The 19,584-nt window shown below is 54.9% G+C and overlaps 1 protein-coding gene across 1 annotated transcript in view; it reads left to right on the plus strand.

Annotated features, from left to right (window-relative positions):
• LOC140903746 (alpha-2-macroglobulin-like protein 1) overlaps positions 1–7,216 on the plus strand; it is a 73,168-nt gene extending 65,952 nt beyond the window's left edge. The window contains exons 28-35 of the mRNA XM_073325506.1: positions 1,114–1,325; positions 1,579–1,794; positions 1,946–2,070; positions 2,509–2,599; positions 3,021–3,089; positions 3,539–3,641; positions 4,356–4,397; positions 7,053–7,216. Coding sequence (XP_073181607.1) covers positions 1,114–1,325; positions 1,579–1,794; positions 1,946–2,070; positions 2,509–2,599; positions 3,021–3,089; positions 3,539–3,641; positions 4,356–4,397; positions 7,053–7,216 — 1,022 coding nt within the window. The remainder of the gene's footprint in view (positions 1–1,113; positions 1,326–1,578; positions 1,795–1,945; positions 2,071–2,508; positions 2,600–3,020; positions 3,090–3,538; positions 3,642–4,355; positions 4,398–7,052) is intronic.
• The last annotated feature ends 12,368 nt before the right edge of the window (positions 7,217–19,584 follow it).

A 19,584-nucleotide genomic window follows, 5' to 3' on the forward strand; every position in this document is an offset into this window, starting at 1 on the left:
GCGCGCTCGGTTCCTGATGGGCCCTGGGGAGACATCCCCCCACAGAGAGGACCAGCCTGCATGGTCCAGGCCGCTCTGTCGTGTCTCGGCTCAGATGAAAAGTCCCTTCTCTCCAAGCCCCGGCACGGTGGCTGGAGCTGGTCTGTGCCCGCGAGTTGCGTGTCGCCTCCTGCCCCGCCCCGCCCCGCCCCGAGGCGGGTAAGAAGTGCTGGGAGCAGCACCTGGCTCCTGCCCCAGAGAAAGGAGAGGTGGGGGCTCTGCTCCTGGGGGAGGGGCTGCCAGGCACTGGGGTAAAACAGCCCTCGGGTAACAGGACCCATCTGCGAGGTCCCTAGGATCCCTTGGAGGGGGTGATAACACGGCGTCAGCTCCAACCCCTGTCCTTCAGCTGGGTTGTGCTCCAGGGGGCTGCACATTCACTCAGGGGCTCTCTGCCCCCCTCGAGCAGTGGCGGCACTAGGCATAAATCAGTTCTGGGAGCGGGGCTGGGGCAGGGAGGAGGCCTCTGGGTATGCCTCTGTTTGCACCATGCGCCCCCTCAGGGCTTCTCACCGGCTCCATTTGAGCTCAGACTGAGCTCTGCTCCTAGGAGTGCACTGAGGGCCCATGGGACACTGGACTGAAACAGCCCTCGGGTGAGGGTCCCAACTTCAAGGCCCCAGGGATCACTCAGGAGGGGGGTGTTAACTCGGCATCAGCTCTGCCCCATGCCCTTTAGCTGGGTCAGGCTCTGAGCAGGGGGCCAAATTAACACAGGGGATCTCTGCCCCCCTCTAGTGGCTGCACCCCAGAGGCTTAGGGGTTGCCTGGAGCCAGTGACCCACCTGGGCTCAGCTTTTAGCTCAGACACCAGAGGTTCAGGGGTTTCAAGCCAGCGGGCCAGGGTTCAATCCCTGCTGACGACCCACGCAGGGGCATCGTGTTACACTTGTGTAGCCCTCCTGTGAGCTCTGAATCAGCTGCCATGTCCTGCCCCAGAGGTGACTGATTCAGTGCGGGGCAGGCGTCCCTCTGGCCTGGGAAGCCCCTGGAGCCCCTTTGGAAAGCAAACAGGTGACCCACTGTATTGTAACTGCAGCCATGGGGCTGCCCTTCCCTCGGCCCTTCTCCTAGGGGGACAGCTCCACTGGCAGAGGAAGGTGAAGGCCCTGCCCAGCCCCTACGGGAACAAGGCCCCGTCAGCGGAGGTGGAGATGACGGCTTACGTGCTCCTGGCCTATCTCTCCCTGCCCAATGTGTCTGCTGCCGACATGGCGACCGCCACCCAGATCGTCCGCTGGCTCAGCAAGCAGCAGAACCCCTACGGGGGCTTTGCTTCCACACAGGTAACACCCCTGCCCTCAGGGCAAATGAGCGCGGGGGCCCTGGTGCAGGAAGGGGCCAGGAGCTGCATCTCCACAGCTGAGCCAGGCCCTTCCTGGGAGAGGGAGTCCTGGGTGCCGAGCCCCCTGCCCTCAGGGGCCGGGAGCCGGGGTCTCGATGTCAGCGCCCCAGCAGGTCCCGATGCTGCCGCAGTGAGTCTGAGCCGGGCTCCTCTCCCCAGAGCGTGACAGCAGCTCGGTGACTCTCTTTCCCCAGGACACGGTGGTGGCCCTGCAGGCCCTGGCCAAATACGCAGCCCTGACGTACAGCACGAGCGGGGCTGTGTCGGTGACAGTGAGCTCCCAGGCCGGGGCCCGGCAGCAATTCCACGTGGAGAACGCCAACCGGCTGGTGCTGCAGCGAGCGGCCCTGCAGGAGATCCCCGGCCAGTACACAGTGCGGGCCAGCGGCGAGGGCTGTGTCTTTGTGCAGGTGAGTGCAGAGGCCCCTGGGGACCAGCCGGCCCAGCGGTGACTGGCTGTGACCTGGCACTGCCCCACGGCACCTGGCTCTGGGCCCAGGCTCTGATCTGCTGTGGCAGGACGCAGCAGGCTCTTCCTCAGCCCTCCTGCTTTTCTCCCAGCTGACTCTGCGCTACAACGTGCCGCCCCCAAAGAGCGCCGTGACCTTTGACCTGCGGGTGGAGACGGAGCCGAAGGAGTGCACCGAGAGCGCCAGATCCCACTTCGGCCTCGTCCTGCACGCCCGGTATGAGCCCCAGCCCCCCACCCATCTGGGTCTGAGCTCCTGGGGGCAGGGACAGGCCCCAGGCAGTAGGGAAATGGCCGGGGCAGAGCCGCCCCACTGCAGGGCCGGGGCATGGCTGGAATCGCTGTGGGAGCCATCCACCCCCAGGGCTCGGGGCAGAGGCAGGGGGCCCCTTGGAATGTGCCAGGGGCTAAAGGGCTGGTCCCGGGGCTGATCTAGAACAGACAGTCAGCTCCCAAGACACTCCTGGGCCCGGGGCCCCTTGTCTGGGGAGCTCAGGGCTGGCCGGGGGCTAGCGGGGCTCACGGCCCAGAGTAGGCAGAGGGCATTAGAGACACTGGCAGAGCTGAGAAGACGGGAGGCCTCCCCTCCCTGTCCATCCCCCTGGGGTCTGTATCCAGGGCAAACCCCGACCTCAGCACAGGGCTCCTGTTGCAGGTACAGCGGGGAGCGCTCAGCCACCAACATGGCCATCATCGAGGCCAAGCTGCCGTCCGGCTACACCCCCGTCAAGAGCTCCGTGAGGCAGGTGAGCTTCCCAGGGAGGAGAACACGCTGCGCCAGTCACAGCGTGAAACCAGGGGCTGATCCATGGGGGAGAGCCCAGACCCCCAGGAGAACACAGATTGCAGCTCTGACCCCTGGGGGAGCTCCCCCTGCAGAGCCCTCCCCCCTGCAGCAGGTCACTGTGCAGCCCTGGGGTCTCCCATCCAGTCACTGAGCAGGTCCTGACCCTGCTTAGCTCCCCCAGAAGAGGACGCCCATGTCTAGACTCTCGCCCCTCCCCCAGCAGACACCCAGTGCGCAGCTGTGACTGACGTGGAGGGTGGCAGCCAGGCCCCTCAGCAACAGGGGCATTTGGTGCCCCATGTCCCAGCCCCCATCAGAGCAGACACTCCTGCCCCAGCCCCTCTGTTCCTGGCTCAGCCGTTTCCTCCCTCTGCTCCTAGCTGGAGAAGCAGCGTTTGGTGAAGAGGCTGGAGGTGCAGAACGACCAGGTGACGCTCTATCTGGACCAGGTGAGTGTGGGCGGCTCAGGGCTCCAGGGGGGCGTGGTGTGAATGGGGAGGGCGTGTCCTGCCCTGGCTCCACCCCCATTACAGTTGCTCTCGTGGGCTCTGTGTCACACGCACGGCGTGGGGTCACTGAAATCTCCCCTGCTTCAAGTGACCTGTTTCCATAAAGGACGGGGAGATGGGACCAGACTCAGCCAACCCCAGGGAGGGCCGTGAACCGAGCGATGGGGAGCTCAGGGTTGTGGAGGCTGGAGCTGGGCCCTGAGTGTGATGAAAGGGGTCACATTTTGCAGGGGGGTAAACAGGGATTCAGGGGGAGCCTTTTCTCACTGCTCCAGGCCGCAGGGGCAGAGGGAAGTGGGTTGGGCCAGTCCGAGCCTCGGGGAGGAGGGGGTTAGAGCTGCCAGTGCAGACGTTCAGCCCAGGGGCTCGCTCTGTCGCTCTCTCGGTAGCTGACGAAGGAGGCGGCGAGTTTCACCTTCTCCCTGGAGCAGGATTTCCCTGTGAAGAATCTCAGAGCAGCCCCAGTGAGACTGTACGATTACTACGAGACGGGTGAGTCCCGCCCTGGTAGGGCTGCTCCCGCGGGCCCCATGCTGCAGTCTGTGGCTGCAGAGCGGGTGTCCTGTCCTGGCTCCGCCCCAATTACAGCCACTCCTGCGGGCTCTGTGTCACAACCAGTGCCTGGTTAGAGGGTGGTGCCATTGGAATCCCCCCTGCTCCCTGTGACCCGTGTCCATAGCTGATCTCCCCCTGCTCGGGCCTGAGCGCAGCACTTGGGCAGATGCTGGCAGATGACCAGCCGTGGGGCCTGCGGGGGTCAAGCTGGAGACACCTGCTGGAGGCATGTTCCTGGGTTCGATCTGTGGCGTCGGCTCACCGGGAGGGACATGGGAGCCATGTGCTCTTCGGGCTCGTGGGGCGCATGAGGCTGGTGTAACTGGAGCTCTCCCAGCAGGAATGGCCGGAGCAGGTGTGTCACTCCTCTCCAGGGCCCCACACATTTACCCTGCAATGCAGCTCCTCAGAATCCCCCAGAATCCTTTGTGCTGGGCCAGGAGGTGGCAGGATGGTTTCCATGAGTGCCTGGAGTTCACAGCCCCACTCAGACAGTGGGGGGCGACCTCCCACTCCCTTCTTGGGGTCAGACCTGCAGGAGGGATCCCCTGGCGCTGGGGTAACAGACTCTGCCTGTGTGGGATTAGGGGGAGCGGTTCATATCCCCCCACTGGGTCTCTCCTCCATTCCTTACATCCCTTGCTGTTCCAGGTGAACACACAGAGGCTGAGTACAGCGCCCCCTGCGGCTCAGGTAGGTGTGATGTACCCACACACAACTCCAGTCCCTACAGCTTTATGGGTGTGGGGAGTCAATGGGCGGGAGAGGTCTGTGTGTGTTGTAGATGGCAAAGGGTGGGGAGATGGGAGCATGGAACCCACCAGGACCATGTGTGTGGGGGGAGAGACATCTGGGGAGAAGGGTCTATGTGGGGCACAAGGGAATCTGTCTTGAGGGCGGGGGGTGACTGTGGGGAGGGTCTTTGTTGGTGTTGGGAGAGTTCTGGGGAGCCATGTCTACAGGTGTTTGCAGGTATGTGTGGGTGATTTTGATCCTGTCTGAGGGGATGTTTGTGTTTGTTTAAAGCTCCTGATGCGAACACGATGGGAAATTCCCGCTGACACCCTCACCCCTGCTTGGCAGCCCCCTCCCCTCCCGAGAGTGCTCTGCTGGCAGCCAGACACCCCAGGATCGGGGCGGGGGGGCGTGGACAGGCTTTGTCTCAGCTGCTGCTTCCCGGACCATCTGCCCTATCCCCTGGCCCTGGGCTGGAAGGAGGCTGCAGCCCCGCGGTTGAGACATGGATTCGTAGCGCTTTCTTCGGCCAATGCCTCCCCGTTCTCTCTGGAAACATCCCACCTGCTCCCGTGACAATTCACCACGAAAATGAGAGGGACGGCGGAAGATTAGTGCAAAGAAAACGGACACCTTGGGCAGGGACCTACCCAGCTAGGACCAGCTGCTGGCCTGCTCCCTCACTAACTGCACTGCTTGGAATGGACAGAGCACCCAAGGCCCCTGCCTGACTCACTGTTTAGAGCCTGGTCACTTTCATTGCGTCAGCACCTGGTGACCGCCCCCTCCTTTGCCCCCTCTATGGTGGCTTTAGCAACCCTTTTCATTTCACCCATGCAGCGAGTTAGTAGTTCTCAGCCTCAGCTGCCTGGTCCCAAAGAGCAATCCTTGCAGTCCCATCCCCAATTGTATGTCACGCTACGGAAGCGGTCACTCAGTTTGCCGGAGAGGGGCTTTCGGAAGCTGTGGTTTATGCCAATTCACCTTTGCTGAGAGGATCCAGATGCAGGGAGGATCCAGGAGAGCGTAAGGCCAGAATTTCCAGGCCAATCCAGCTCCATTTAGATACCAACAGGTGGCCAGATTTCTCAGCCGTCAGCATGCCAGGTGCAGGTTGGGGGCTGAGCTCTTTAGCAAAGCTGCCCTCCAGCCAGGGGAGGAAGGCAACGGAGTGGAGTCCAGGAGTTTGGAGGCAAAGGACATGTAAGGTGCTGGCTTGTCCCCAGCCCATGGAGGAGCCGCTGCCACACCCAGTGTCTTTTATCAGGCCATTTTATTTCCCAAACATAAAGAAAACCAACAAAACAAATCCTCAGCCCATGCTCAGGGATTTCCCCCTTTGCCTCTCAGTCCCTCTTGCTTCAGGGCCTTTCGCAGATTCTTCTGTGCTCCTCTGACAGAGCATCACCTACCAGGGCATTTTGCCTGGTGCCCCTTTTCGCCCAGCACGTTCCCACTGCCTCCTACTCCATGAGCATCCCGTCCTTACTGCCAGCCTTGCTGTCCATAGCCCAGGTGCTGCCCCACTCTTTTAATTGGCCACACTGGGAGCCCCTGTTCTAGCAAGGGGAGCTGGACCTGCTTCATTTCAAGAGGCCAGCTGCCCTGGAACAGGGGAGTAGATGGGGCGGTAGCCACAGGGGGATAGAGGGAAGGTGTCTGAGTTTAGAGGAAGCAGTTGCCTAGTTGATGGAAAGGAGCCAGAAGAGAGTGATTTTGAAGTTGAGAGTGAGAGAAGGTGCAAAGGCATGGGTGGTGTGTGCACCCCCCCAAACCCCCGTTTGGGGAGCCTAGCCCCCTGCCCCGCCTCTTATGCCCAAGGCCCCATCCCCACTCTGCCTCTTCTGCCCCCCCAACCTTGCTGTTGCAGGCCGTCACACCCCCACCTCTACCCCGGCACACTTCTGGGCTGCCTACAAACCCCCAGCCATATTTCGGACACATGATTTCCTCACCCATGGACTACATGTAACTTAAATGGACTCCCCCCACCCCATACATTTAATTGTTTATAGGTGTATGATTACACTGTAGTCACAGGAAGGCAATAGAATCACAGAATATCAGGATTGGAAGGGACCTCAGGAGGTCATCTAGTCCAACCCCCTGCTCAAAGCAGGACCAATCCCCAATTTTTGCCCCAGGTCTCTAAATGGCCCCCTCAAGGATTGAACTCACAACCCTGGGTTTAGCAGGCCAATGCTCAAACCACTGAGCTATCCCTCCCCCCATAAGGTTCTTATTTTTAACATCCCAGCACATTTTGGCAAGAGTGTGCGAGTTCCTAATAAAAGTTAAAGCTGAAACGTTTGTTTGACTGTTTGCTTCCCCATGTTGAATTCCAGGTGGAGCGGGAGGGGTGGGGTGGGGCACCAAGGTGCTGGCGTGCAAACCGCCATTGGCAGATACACGCTGCTGGCCCACCCTTGTCGTTACTTTCGCATTGGCACATAAACCCGAAATCCCTCCCACTCCTCTATTAGCAGCTACAAACATGGAGCCAGACACTTACCCGGCTCCGGGGCGAGTTCTGCCTCTCCCGTTTCTACCGCTGGTTCCCCAGCAGGCTGCTCCTGGGCGTTCCTCTGAGTGCAGCCCCCGGTTGTGCTGCAGTGGCAACAAAGCCTTCTCAGAGACCGGTATCATCTCCAGAGTCACGTCAGTGGCTTGATCTAGCTGCTGCTGCCGCCTCCGATGCCGATTCTGGGGTCAGCAGGTCTCCAGTTGTCCCACTGACAGCTCCATGCTCGGTGCGGTACCCAGCACTGAGAGACTGAGGCCAAAAGGGACCATGCTGATCATCTAGTCCAGCGGTTCTCCAACTGTGGGTTGGGACCCCAAAATAGGTCGTGACTCCATTTTAATGGAGCTGCCAGGGCTGGCATTAGACTTGCTGAAGCCCAAGCCCCACTGCCTGGGGCTGAAGATGGTGGGGCTAAGGTTGGTGGGGCTAAGGTTATAGGCCCCCCACTTGGGGCTAAAGCCCTTGGGTTTCTGCTTTGGCCCCCCCACCCTGGGTGGTGGGGCTCAGGCAGGCTCAGGCTTCAGGCCTCCCTCCTAGGGTCGTGTAGTAATTTTTCTTGTCAGAAGGGGGTCGTAATGCAATGAAGTTTGAGATCCCCTGTTCTAGTCTGACCTCCTACACATGGCAGGCCACAGAATCTCACCCACCCACCTTTGGCTGAGTTACTGAATTCCTCAAATCTTGATTTAAGTTACAGAGAATCCGCCATTTACTCTGCTTCAAACCACTAAGTGTCCCACACTGCAAATGAAGGTGAAATCTCCCCAGGGTCTCTGCCAGTCTGACCTGGGGGAAAATTCCTTCCCAACCCCAAATATAACCATCAGTTAGACTCTGAGCATGTGGACGAGACCCACTAGCCAGACAGGGGGAAAGAATTTACTGTAGTTATGCTGAGCCCTCCCCATCTAGTGCCCCATCTCTGGTTGTTGGAGATACTTGTTAACAGCAGTCACAGATGGGCCATAGGCCATTGCAGGCAACCTCCACAAACTTATCAAGCTCAGTCTTGAAACAAGTTAGGTTTCCCCCCGCCCCCCCCCCCATTACTTCCCTTGGAAGGCTGCTCCAGAACTTCACTCCTCTGACGGTTAGAAACCTTCATCTAACGTCAAGCCTAAACTTCTTGCATCCATTTGTTCTTGTGCCAACATTGCCCTTTAACTTAACTCCTCTCCCTCCCCGGTGGTTAACCCTCTCATGAATTTGTAGAGACCAATCAGATCTCCCCTGAGCCTTCGTTTGGTTAGGTGAAACAAGCCAAGCTCAAGTCTTGTCTCATAAGGTAGGCTCTCCATTCCTCTCCTCATGAGCAAAGTCCGAGTTGAGCTTACCTCAACTGCAGGTTTTTCCTCATAGTTGTATTTAGCTTTTGTCATGGAGTGTGGGGGAATCGGGGCCCTGCACCCCTCTTCCTGGGATTCACCGTGACTCTCAGCCAGCCAGTAAAATGGAAGGTTATTGGACGACGGGAACACAGTCCCAAACAGAGCTTGTAGGTACAAAAAGGACCCCTCAGTCAAGTCCTTCTGGAGGGCAGAGAGCTTAGACCTCAGCCCTGGGGTTCCCTGCGTTTCACCACTCAGCTCCAAACTGAAACCAAAAACCCCTCCAGCAGGCTTTCTCTCCCTCCCTCCCCCCAGCTCCTCCTCTAGCCTTTGTCCAGTTTCCCAGGCAAAGGTGTCAGCTCTCCCAACCCGCCTCCTGGCTAATGTTAGAGCCTCAGGTATCTTCCTTCAGGGGAAGTCTCCCATCCACAATGCAGACAGTCCCAGTGAACCTCCCCGGCAACACTCCCAGGTCAAATCCGCCCCACTCCCTGCTGCGTCACACCTTAGTTAGTTGTAGTAGTTTAGTTTTTTTTAAAATTGTAGTAAGGACCGTTGTCCTTTCAGTTTTTCCCTGTGGGGAAATTTAGATGGCTGGAAAGTTATGCCCAGCTCTCCCGGTTTTTAAAGATTGCCTTTTGTGCTGGGAGGTTATCCTGGTGAGCGACAGGCATCCCCAGTATGTTTGTTGCCTCAGGGAGTCACACAGCCACAAAAGGTGTAATTTTTGCCTGGTCTTAAAAATCGAGAGCCAGAAAGAACCGGGAGATTGAACTGTGTGACCTAATGATGGAGAGCTCCCTCCGTCTGGCTTCTGACCCAGGCCAGGGGACTGTCTGCCCCCCATGTACACCAGTCTCTGAGCAAGTCAGCCACTTCAACCACTATAGCACAACACTCTCCCAGAGCTTCTAAGAGGAAAACTCAGGGATCCTCTCACAAAGACTTTAGGAAACGGAGCTCAGGTTCCCCAGATAGGGAACGAGTGAGACAATTACTTCAGCGCCTCGCCAGTTCCTGACTTGGTTCCCACAAGGCTGCAGCTTCCTCAGGTGCTGTGAACCCCAAGATTCTAAGGGTTCCAGCTCAGTAAGATCTTTGGTTTCCTCCATCAGGGGATCAAGGCGACAAAGGAGAATCATAGAATCATAGAATATCAGGGTTGGAAGGGACCTCAGGAGGTCATCTAGTCCAACCCCCTGCTCAAAAGCAGGACCAATCCCCAATTAAATCATCCCAGCCAGGGCTTTGTCAAGCCTGACCTTAAAAACTTCTAAGGAAGGAGATTCCACCACCTCCCTAGGCAACGCATTCCAGTGTTTCACCACCCTCCTAGTGAAAAAGTTTTTCCTAATATCCAACCTAAACCTCCCCCACTGCAACTTGAGACCATTACTCCTTGTCCTGTCCTCTTCTACCACTGAGAATAGTCTAGAACCATCCTCTCTGGAACCACCTCTCAGGTAGTTGAAAGCAGCTATCAAATCCCCCCTCATTCTTCTCTTCTGCAGACTAAACAATCCCAGTTCCCTCAGCCTCTCCTCATAAGTCATGTGTTCCAGACCCCTAATCATTTTTGTTGCCCTTCGCTAGACTCTTTCCAATTTATCCACATCCTTCTTGTAGTGTGGGGCCCAAAACTGGACACAGTACTCCAGATGAGGCCTCACCAATGTCGAATAGAGGGGGACGATCACGTCCCTCGATCTGCTCGCTATGCCCCTACTTATACATCCCAAAATGCCATTGGCCTTCTTGGCAACAAGGGCACACTGCTGACTCATATCCAGCTTCTCGTCCACTGTCACCCCTAGGTCCTTTTCCGCAGAACTGCTGCCTAGCCATTCGGTCCCTAGTCTGTAGCTGTGCATTGGGTTCTTCCGTCCTAAGTGCAGGACCCTGCACTTATCCTTATTGAACCTCATCAGATTTCTTTTGGCCCAATCCTCCAATTTGTCTAGGTCCCTCTGTATCCTATCCCTGCCCTCCAGCGTATCTACCACTCCTCCCAGTTTAGTATCATCCGCAAATTTGCTGAGAGTGCAATCCACACCATCCTCCAGATCATTTATGAAGATATTGAACAAAACCGGCCCCAGGACCGACCCTTGGGGCACTCCGCTAGATACCGGCTGCCAACTAGACATGGAGCCACTGATCATTACCCGTTGAGCCCGACAATCGAGCCACCTTATAGTGCATTCATCCAGCCCGTACTTCTTTAACTTGCTGACAAGAATACTGTGGGAGACCATGTCAAAAGCTTTGCTAAAGTCAAGAAACAATACATCCACTGCTTTCCCTTCATCCACCTCTTCTAAGTTGGTACTGGTAGAATAAGCCAGGCCCTCGGTACCTAACCTTTTGGTACCGCTGAAGATCAGGCTAACAGCTAGTGAACATTCCTGGGAATGCATAAAGCCTACGATACCGTCTGCTCCCTCTGTCACAATCACCGCTGGTCAGGCTGCCACCTCAGTACGGCCACCACGTTGGTACTGCAGGAGTTTAGCTTTCCACAGGGCCTTCCGGCAGCAGAGATGCCTGACTCACCTTTGTTTGGTACTGATCCATTTCGGTACCCAGATCTCCGGATATTCACCAATGGAATCACCACATTCTTCTACCGGAGCGCCACTTCTACAAAGTGACATGGACGGTGATGATGATGATGGGGATTTCTCATCAATCTCCCACATTTCAGTTCAGGGCTCTCCTCTTTGCTATCAGAGGAATATTTTTCTGGAGAATTCTAGAGACGGAACGTATTCACAAAAGAAACATTCAAGTTCCATTCTAGTGTTGGGGGCATCCAAGAGTGCTCCTACCTAAGGCACCTTGTACCTATGGCACTCTTGGGTGCTCCCACGTATGCCGTACGGGCCCCCTGATTGGCCATACTGGGATCCATGGGCAGCATACCAGCACCACCAAGTCTATAAAGAAAGGAAACATCTTGATTTAGTTAGTGCACATCATATTTGTCTGCAACACTGCCATTTAGAATCACCAGCTCTCAGGCATTCATGATGAGATATAATCACACCGTAAGTCAAATATCCTACCCCAGTTTGGGACCTCAACTTAGTGCTTAGGTGCCTTACAGGACCTCCCTTTGAGCTAGTTCCCTTCTTGACTTATCGATGAAAATGGCATTTCTACTCGAAGAGTTGGGTAGACAAGGGATCTGATGGCATACCCTCCACCCCCTTCACAGTATTTTTTAAGGACACAGTCATATTGCACTGACATCCCAAATTCCTACTGAAGGTGTCCTCTGATTTCCACATTAACCAGTCTACTCATCTTCCAGTTTTCTTTCCTAATTCACACGTGAATAAGGAGGACGTATTACATACCCATGATGTCAAAAGGGCATTAGCCTTTTCCTTGGGCAGGACTAAGCCATTAGAAAATCTCCCAGATTGTTCATGTCTGTTGCGGACAGATCGAAGGGATCTCCAATTCCCAAGCAAAGACTCTCTAAATGGATCTCTGACTGCATTACCGTTTGCTATCAGTCTCCTGATCTCCAACCTCCTTCTGGAGTATTCACTTATTCAGCGAGATCTCTCTCTACTTCAGTAGCCTCTCTTAAGAACGTTCCCATTACTGAAATATGTGGAGCTGCAATTTATACAACCCCCCCTTCACACCTTTTTGGAACATTATGAAATAATTTATGACTCAGCTTCTGAGGCTGTGTTTGGCTCGGCTTTTCAGTCTTCAGTTTTGGACTCAACTCTGAAGACCCCTCCCTCCTTAGAGAAGTGGAGAACTCAGACCAGTGGTTCTCAACCCCGGCCCATGGGCCGCTTGTGGCCCAATCAGCACACAGCTGCGGCCCATGTGACATCCTAAGGGCCATACAAGTAGTGTATCTATTGTGTGGATGAGGCCCACATAACATATAGAGAGCTGCATATGCGGCCCACAACGGTATATTTGGTATATAATGGTATATAGTTGAGAACCACTGACCCACAGAGACACTACTTGAAGGAGAGACACTCACCCTGTGCCGTAACTGTAGTTCTTCAAGATATGTGTGCCTACGGATACTCCACTACCTGATCTCCTTCCCCCTAGCTTCAGAGTTCTCTGCTAGGGAGCTTGGCAGTAGAGAGGGCATTTCACCTGCACAGCTCTATACAGCCGGCCTGGGGCTGGGGGCAGTGCATGAGGCGGGGTACATGTGCTGGTTGAACAGGCACTGCTCCCTAGAAGCTCATGTATGTACACGTGAAGTGGAGCACCTGTAGGGACACACGTCTCGAAGAACTACAATCACTGCACAGGCCGAGTAACCTCTCCTCCCTCCACTCCTTGCAGGCTTTCTGCTTTCTCTTAATAACCTGGTTGAGATGCTTATTCATCTAGTCTGATCTGCAACCTTTCCCGATGAGTTTTTTCCCTTTCTTGGAGTGCAGGCTCCAAATAGTTTCTGCAACTCTGACTTAAAGTCATTCCTTATTGCCAAGAAGGCCAATGGCATTTTGGGATGTATAAGTAGGGGCATAGCGAGCTGATCGAGGGACGTGATCGTCCCCCTCTATTCGACATTGGTGAGGCCTCATCTGGAGTACTGTGTCCAGTTTTCGGCCCCACACTACAAGAAGGATGTGGATAAATTGGAGAGAGTCCAGCGAAGGGCAACAAAAATGATTAGGGGTCTGGAACACATGACTTATGAGGAGAGGCTGAGGGAACTGGGATTGTTTAGTCTGCAGAAGAGAAGAATGAGGGGGGATTTGATAGCTGCTTTCAACTACCTGAGAGGTAGTTCCAGAGAGGATGGTTCTAGACTATTCTCAGTGGTGGAAGAGGACAGGACAAGGAGTAATGGTCTCAAGTTGCAGTGGGGGAGGTTTAGGTTGGATATTAGGAAAAACTTTTTCACTAGGAGGGTGGTGAAACACTGGAATGCATTACCTAGGGAGGTGGTGGAATCTCCTTCTTTAGAAGTTTTAAGGTCAGGCTTGACAAAGCCCTGGCTGGGATGATTTAATTGGGGATGGGTCCTGCTTTTGAGCAGGGGGTTGGACTAGATGACCTCCTGAGGTCCCTTCCAACCCTGATATTCTATGATTTTATGATTCATCTGGAGTACTGTGTCCAGTTTTGGACCCCACACTACAAGAAGGATGTGGAAAAATTGGACAACATTCAGCGGAGGGCAACAAAAATGATTAGGGGACTGGAACACATGAGTTATGAGGAGAGGCTGAGGGAACTGGGATTGTTTAGTCTGCGAAAGAGAAGAATGAGGGGGGATTTGATAGCTGCTTTCAACTACCTGAAAGGGGGTTCCAAAGAGGATGGCTCTAGACTGTTCTCAGTGGTAGCTGATGACAGAACAAGGAGTAATGGTCTCAAGTTGCAGTGGGGAGGTTTTGGTTGGATATTAGGAAAAATCTTTTTCACTAGGAGGGTGGTGAAGCACTGGAATGCGTTACGTAGGGAGGTGGTGGAATCTCCTTCCTTAGAAGTTTTTAAGGTCAGGCTTGACAAAGCCCTGGCTGAGGTGATTTAGTTGGGGATTGGTCCTGCTTTGAGTAGGGGGTTGGACTAGATGACCTCCTGAGGTCCCTTCCAACCCTGATATTCTATGATTCTATGATTCCTCCTCCACATTCAGATCCCGGAGTTCTTCAGTCCAGCCCACTTCCCCAGCTCATTCCCTTATGTTTTTCAAGTTTGCTCTTTTGAAATCATGGCCCCTAGTTGCAGACCTATTTTTGTTTATCCTTCCATTTAGTTTGAAGTGAATTAACTCATGATCACTCGAACCAAGGTTGTCCTCTACAACCAGCTCTTCTGTGAGGTTCCCGCTAGTGATTAATACTAAATCTAAAATGGCATCCCCTCATGCTGCTTCAGTGACTATTTGGTGAAGAAATCTGTCAGTTTATTACATTCATGAATTATTAGTACCTACTATTATTAGTAGCACTTCTCCTGTAATCGGTATCTGGGAAATTAACATCTCCCATATCACACAATCCCCAGTCGTATTCATTTTATTACAAATATTAAAGAGGTCTCTATCCATACCACAATCAGATCCTTGGGGTCTGTAGCAGACCCCAAGCAATGTTCCAGTGGAGTTCCCTTTCTCCCCCAAAGTGATTTTGACACAAACAGATTTGGTATTATTCATTTCATCATTTCAAATTTGTTTACACTCTACCACATCATTAATATACCATGCAACGTCTCCATCCTTACCCTTATTTCGGTCTTTCCTGAACAGGACATACCCTTCAATCCCCATATTCCAGTTATGACTACCATTCCACCATGTTTCCATGATTCCAATAATATCTGGTTTCACTTCCTGCATCAGTCATTCTAGTTCCTCCATTGTGTTACCCAGGCTCCAGGCATTGTTGCTTCTGCTTGGTTTCACCCAGATTCCTCACTCAATTACTAATGGTCATTTTACTGCCAGTACTGCCTACCTGACTGTTACAGTCATTGGTATTGGCACTATCTTTCCTCTTCATGTCCATTCTCCTACCCTCTGTTGTTCCTTTCTCCATTGCCGTATTCTCTTTTACTTGATTTCCTTCCCACTCAGTATTAGAATCAGGCGTGGAGGTTACATGAGCATTTCCAGATTGTCTCCCCCAAGTTCCTAGTTTAAAATTCTTTTAATCAGTTGTGCCAACTTTCATGCCAGAAATCTATTTCTCTCCCTTCTCAGGTGGAATCCATCCCATGAGAACAGTCCTCTGTCCGTGAATGCCTCCCAGTGGATGAACATCCCAAAGTCCTCCTAATAGCACCCCTGCCTGAGCAATCTGTTGATCATCATAATCTTCGCTCTCCCACTCTAGGGACAGGTAAAATCCCACTGAAGATCACCCGAGCCCATTTCTTTAAGCATCTTCCCCACCCAGCCTGGCATATTCTTCCTTGATGTGTCCCAGCGAGAATCTAGCAATATCATTTGTTCTCACATGAAGGACAATCGGTGGATTCTTTCCCATTCCCATTAGGATCCTCTTCAGCCTCAGGTCCACATCCCTTATCTTAGCCCCTAGCAGACAGCACATCCCTCTGTGCTCCAGATCAGCTCTTGTGACAGGCCTGTCTGTTCTTCTTAGTAGGGAGTCCCCAGTCATATAGTTGGTGCAATTCTCCAGCCTTCCCCCTTCTGTTCTGGCGGCAAGTGCTCATCTTCTGTTCTCTCTTGCAATCTTCTGTGGGTCATCCTGTATCCTCCTGGGGCTCCAAACTCCAGCCATCTCCATTGACTCTTCCCCTTTTCTTGGAGAGCTAGCTGCTCTTCTCTTCTTCCTTGACTTCCCACCTTCTTTTACCGCTTGCCCCGTCCCTTCATCTTCCAGCACTGCCAACCTGTTCCTCAGCTCCATTCCTCCTTCGCTAGCTGGTCTTTCCTCTGCCTTGTTCTCGTAGTCACATGCTTCCCCGGCCACTTTCTTCACCCAGCAGTATCCCCTCACAGTTCTCTGGCCCAGCTTGCATCTGCCAATCTTGAGGTTTCCCTTCAGCCTCCTCTCTCCTTCCCTCCATCATCTGCTCAAATCCCCTTCAAAACTCAACCATAGTTTCTAGCTGTGTCTCCAAACCTCGGCTCTTTTCTTCCATCAGCTCTATCAGGCGGCACCTCATACAAACGCAGCTCTTCTCAGGTACCTGCTCCAGGATAATGCACATCCTGTCATCTTGTCTCTTCCATTCTTTGGGTCACTATCACTGTGTCATAGCCTTCCCGTCAAGAAGGAAGCAAGCAAACAAACAAACCACCATACACACCTTCCCCTTACAAATTCCCACCTAGTTTTCAGCCCATTTGAACCCTGTGCCACTGGCTGGCTAGTTGGCCCATGGGCAGCAGGTATTGTAGGCCAGGAAAGGCTAAGCCTCCACAAACAGCCAGCCATGGTCCCACCCATGCTTCACCTTCAGCTCTTCCCCCATGGCCCCAGCCCAGGCTGCTCCTCTTCCCAGAAGCATGCGGGGGCTGGGGCTGGGGCTAGGGCAGGCCGGCTGGTGGCCCAGGACTCAGGGCGGCTGGGGCTGGTGCTTGGGCCGGCCAGGACTGGGCCTGCCTCGCGCTCCGGGGCTAGTTCTGCCTGGTCTCTGGCACTCAGGCCGCCCAGTGCTTTGGGACTGGAGGCAATCGGGCAGGCCGGCCTGGGGTTGGGGGCACTCAGGCAGGGTGGCCTGGGGCTGGGCCGGGATGGCCTGGGCCAGTCAGCAGGCCGGGACTCAGGGCAGCTGAGACAGGGCTCCTCCAGCCGCAGTGCGGGGCTCGGGGCTCTGGGAGGGGCGGGGCGTGGCCTCAGGCGGAAGGGGCAGGGGCAGGGCCAGGAGCTAGCCTCCCGGAAAGGGCGGTTCATGCACCACCTATGTTGGCTGCCTTTTTAGGCCCGCATCCAGTCAAGGTTCAGGTGTGCTTCTCTCACAACACACTGCACCCTACCAGACTTTGCAAAAGGAAAACAAACCAGCGAGCAAGCAAACACTCTCAGGAACTCACTCGCTGCCCCTAAGGACCAGGGGCTTGCCGGCCTTCTCCTCCCACATTGCTCCACTCAACCTCCCGTTTTCAGCTCTATTTACTGGCTCCTGCGCTGCCGCTGCACCCAGTCAAACTCCTCGGAGCAGGGTGACGGTGAGTTTCCAGAAGTGCAGTCGTCATCCCCGAGCCACTTAATCCTCTCCCTGCACCGGGCACCTGGCGGGTGCATCCCCACCGCTGCCAGCTTCTTCGCCATTAGCTGGTCGTTCCTGGAACTCTTGTTCAAGTTGAACAGTTTGCTACGCTTCACCCCAGAGATTCACCAAAATCTGTCTGTGCACCCCCTGCACCCAGGAAGCAGGGCATTCGGCAAAGGGCTTCTGGTCAGTGGCTATTGCAAATGCAGAACTATTGGTGACGGGTGGGGCCCCCTTTTGGGGAGGCTAGTCCCCGGCTCCACCCTTTCCTCTGTCCTCTCCCCCACCCCCCAGCCACAGCCAGAGCCCAAAGCGCCCTACCACTCCTGCAGCTGGAGCCCTGAGACCCTTTGCCTTCCCCTGCGTCCAGAGCCACAAGCGCCCCCCACCCTCCGCCCAGAGGAGCCCTGGACCAGCTGGAGCCCTGAGCCCCTACCCCTCCCATGGCCAGAGGAGCCCCGGGCCAGCTGGAGCCCCTCCCCTCCCCTCCCCCAGCTGCGCCTCCCCAGACCCCAAGCCGCCCTGCGGGAAAAGCTCTTGTTTCGTCTCTCTTCCAGAAGAAGAACCTGAGCTGTTGATATGAGCCATGCAGGTTCCGGGGTGGCTGAGGAGGCGGTATGTGTCACTCAGCTTCCTGGGTTCAGGGAGATTACTGGTGAACCCAAGAAGCTGAATAGCAGATACCGCCTCCTTGGCCGCCCTGGAATCTGCATGGGGCATAATAATGAGCAAAAACTTTGCCCACCCAACCTGCAACCAGCGGCCACAGCTGTGCCACCGCCCATGTGCAGAACATTCCCTGTGTTTGCAGCTCAGCAGTCAGAATAAAAAGGGAGGATTAAATGCTGAGCTGCTGTACTTGAATGGGGCGGGGCGGGGGTGCTTCCATTTCCTGGGAGTTGATTGGCTGCCTTTGGGATAGAGAGGACACAGGACAGACTGTCTTTTGTTGGGAATAACACAGTGAAGGAAGGGACCTGTTCAGCCTGGAGAAGGGAGAGAGACACGTGTCTTCACCCGAGAGAGGTGACGGCCAAGGAAGCCAGAAGCCTGCAAGGGGGCGGGTGGCCCCTTGCTGGCCCACTGAGGGGAAATATAGGCGTGGTTTTCCGGAACCATGACAGGGGTTGACACCTTGCTCTGAAGTGTGTGGCACTGGCCGGAGACTGAACTAGTGGGACGGTTGGTTTGAGCCGATACGCCAATTCCTGCTTTCCTCTGCCACTAGTGTCAGCGGGGGAACAGTCCCGCTCTTGTGGGGAACTTTCCTGGCTTCTGCACTACCCCGGTGAAGTGGGTTAGCGAAAGGATCTGAGTCCTCGCTCCCACTTCCTTTACCCAGTGGCCTCCCTGCCCTTGAGAACTCCTCTTCCACTCTCCTGTCTGGCAGAGTCCTCGTAACCCCAACAAGGCTGGGCCCAGGATTCCAATGCAAGTTACTTAATTAACAATTAATTTTAAAAAGAATAAGGGGAAATGGGAAAGGTTAAAGGAAACACATAGCCCGCTCTGCGGCAGGGAACATCACAGACAGTGTCTCTGGAACAGTCTGTTCCTTGTAAGTCCCAGGCCCCTTCTCAGGCCCTGGCTGTGCTGCAGGGATGCTTTGGGTTGGACACTTGCTCTGGTGGTGGCCACACGCTCTCAGGCTCTAAGTGGTAGGACCCTTCTGCCCTGTGTCGCCCCCGTCCTGTCGGGGTTACGATCCAAGCCTGGCCTGCAGAGCCCCTTGGGGCTGAGGCGTCTCCCTGTGCTGGGCCTGCTGCCCAGAGTTCCCCTCGCTCTCGCCAGCTGCTCACCGCACCCAGCTCCGGAGACTGCTCCAGGCCCAGCTCCACCACTCGGTCTCTGCACCGCTGCTGCTGCTGCCTCCAGCTCCCTGGGCGGCTTCTCTGGCCCCTCTGGCTCTGGTTGCTGCAGCTCAGCTCCCAGGACAGGTCTGCTCTCTCTGGGCTGCTTTTCTGGTCCCTCTGGATCTGGCACCGCTCTGCTCCCCAGCTTAGCTTGGGCCCCTGCTTAGCTCAGCCCCACTCTCTCTGACCCAGGCAAATCCAGCTCACATGGAGGACGGGACCTCCCTGGCCTCCTGACTCTCTGATTAGCCTGCCCGCCCTGTCATTCAGGCTGACCTGGAGCATTGGCCTCTCCCCATTGTTCCTGGGGACTATCAGTCTCAGGGTCCTGGTTTCCCATAGACCCTTCCCCTTTTAGTACTGGGACCTAGCAACCAAAACACCCCCACTGAATGTTAGTAAGGGGGCAACAGTCCCCTTACACTAGTGTGAAGATCTGGGTGACAGGCTCCAAGCTTCACTCCAAAGTCTGTCCAGCTCCCTGGATTTAGTCAAACAAGCCCAGCAGTCAAGGAGCAAGAAACTGTCTGATCGGACTGAGGGAATCAGAGCCTAATAACGGAGGTGGAGTGGGGAGACAGTGAGCTTAAAATGAATGAAAGGAAGTAGAATGGCCACATGGTGGCAGAACAAGACAGAAGACAGCTAATGGTTGCTGTATTGTAGGGACCAGCATCTATCACTCCATGATGTTACAGCTTCACCAGTTCACCTAGCTCCAGAAGAGAAACGAGCTGCGTAAAATGGATGCA

This window comes from Lepidochelys kempii, chromosome 27 (genome assembly GCF_965140265.1).
Source record: "Lepidochelys kempii isolate rLepKem1 chromosome 27, rLepKem1.hap2, whole genome shotgun sequence".
Classification (NCBI taxonomy): domain Eukaryota; kingdom Metazoa; phylum Chordata; order Testudines; family Cheloniidae; genus Lepidochelys; species Lepidochelys kempii.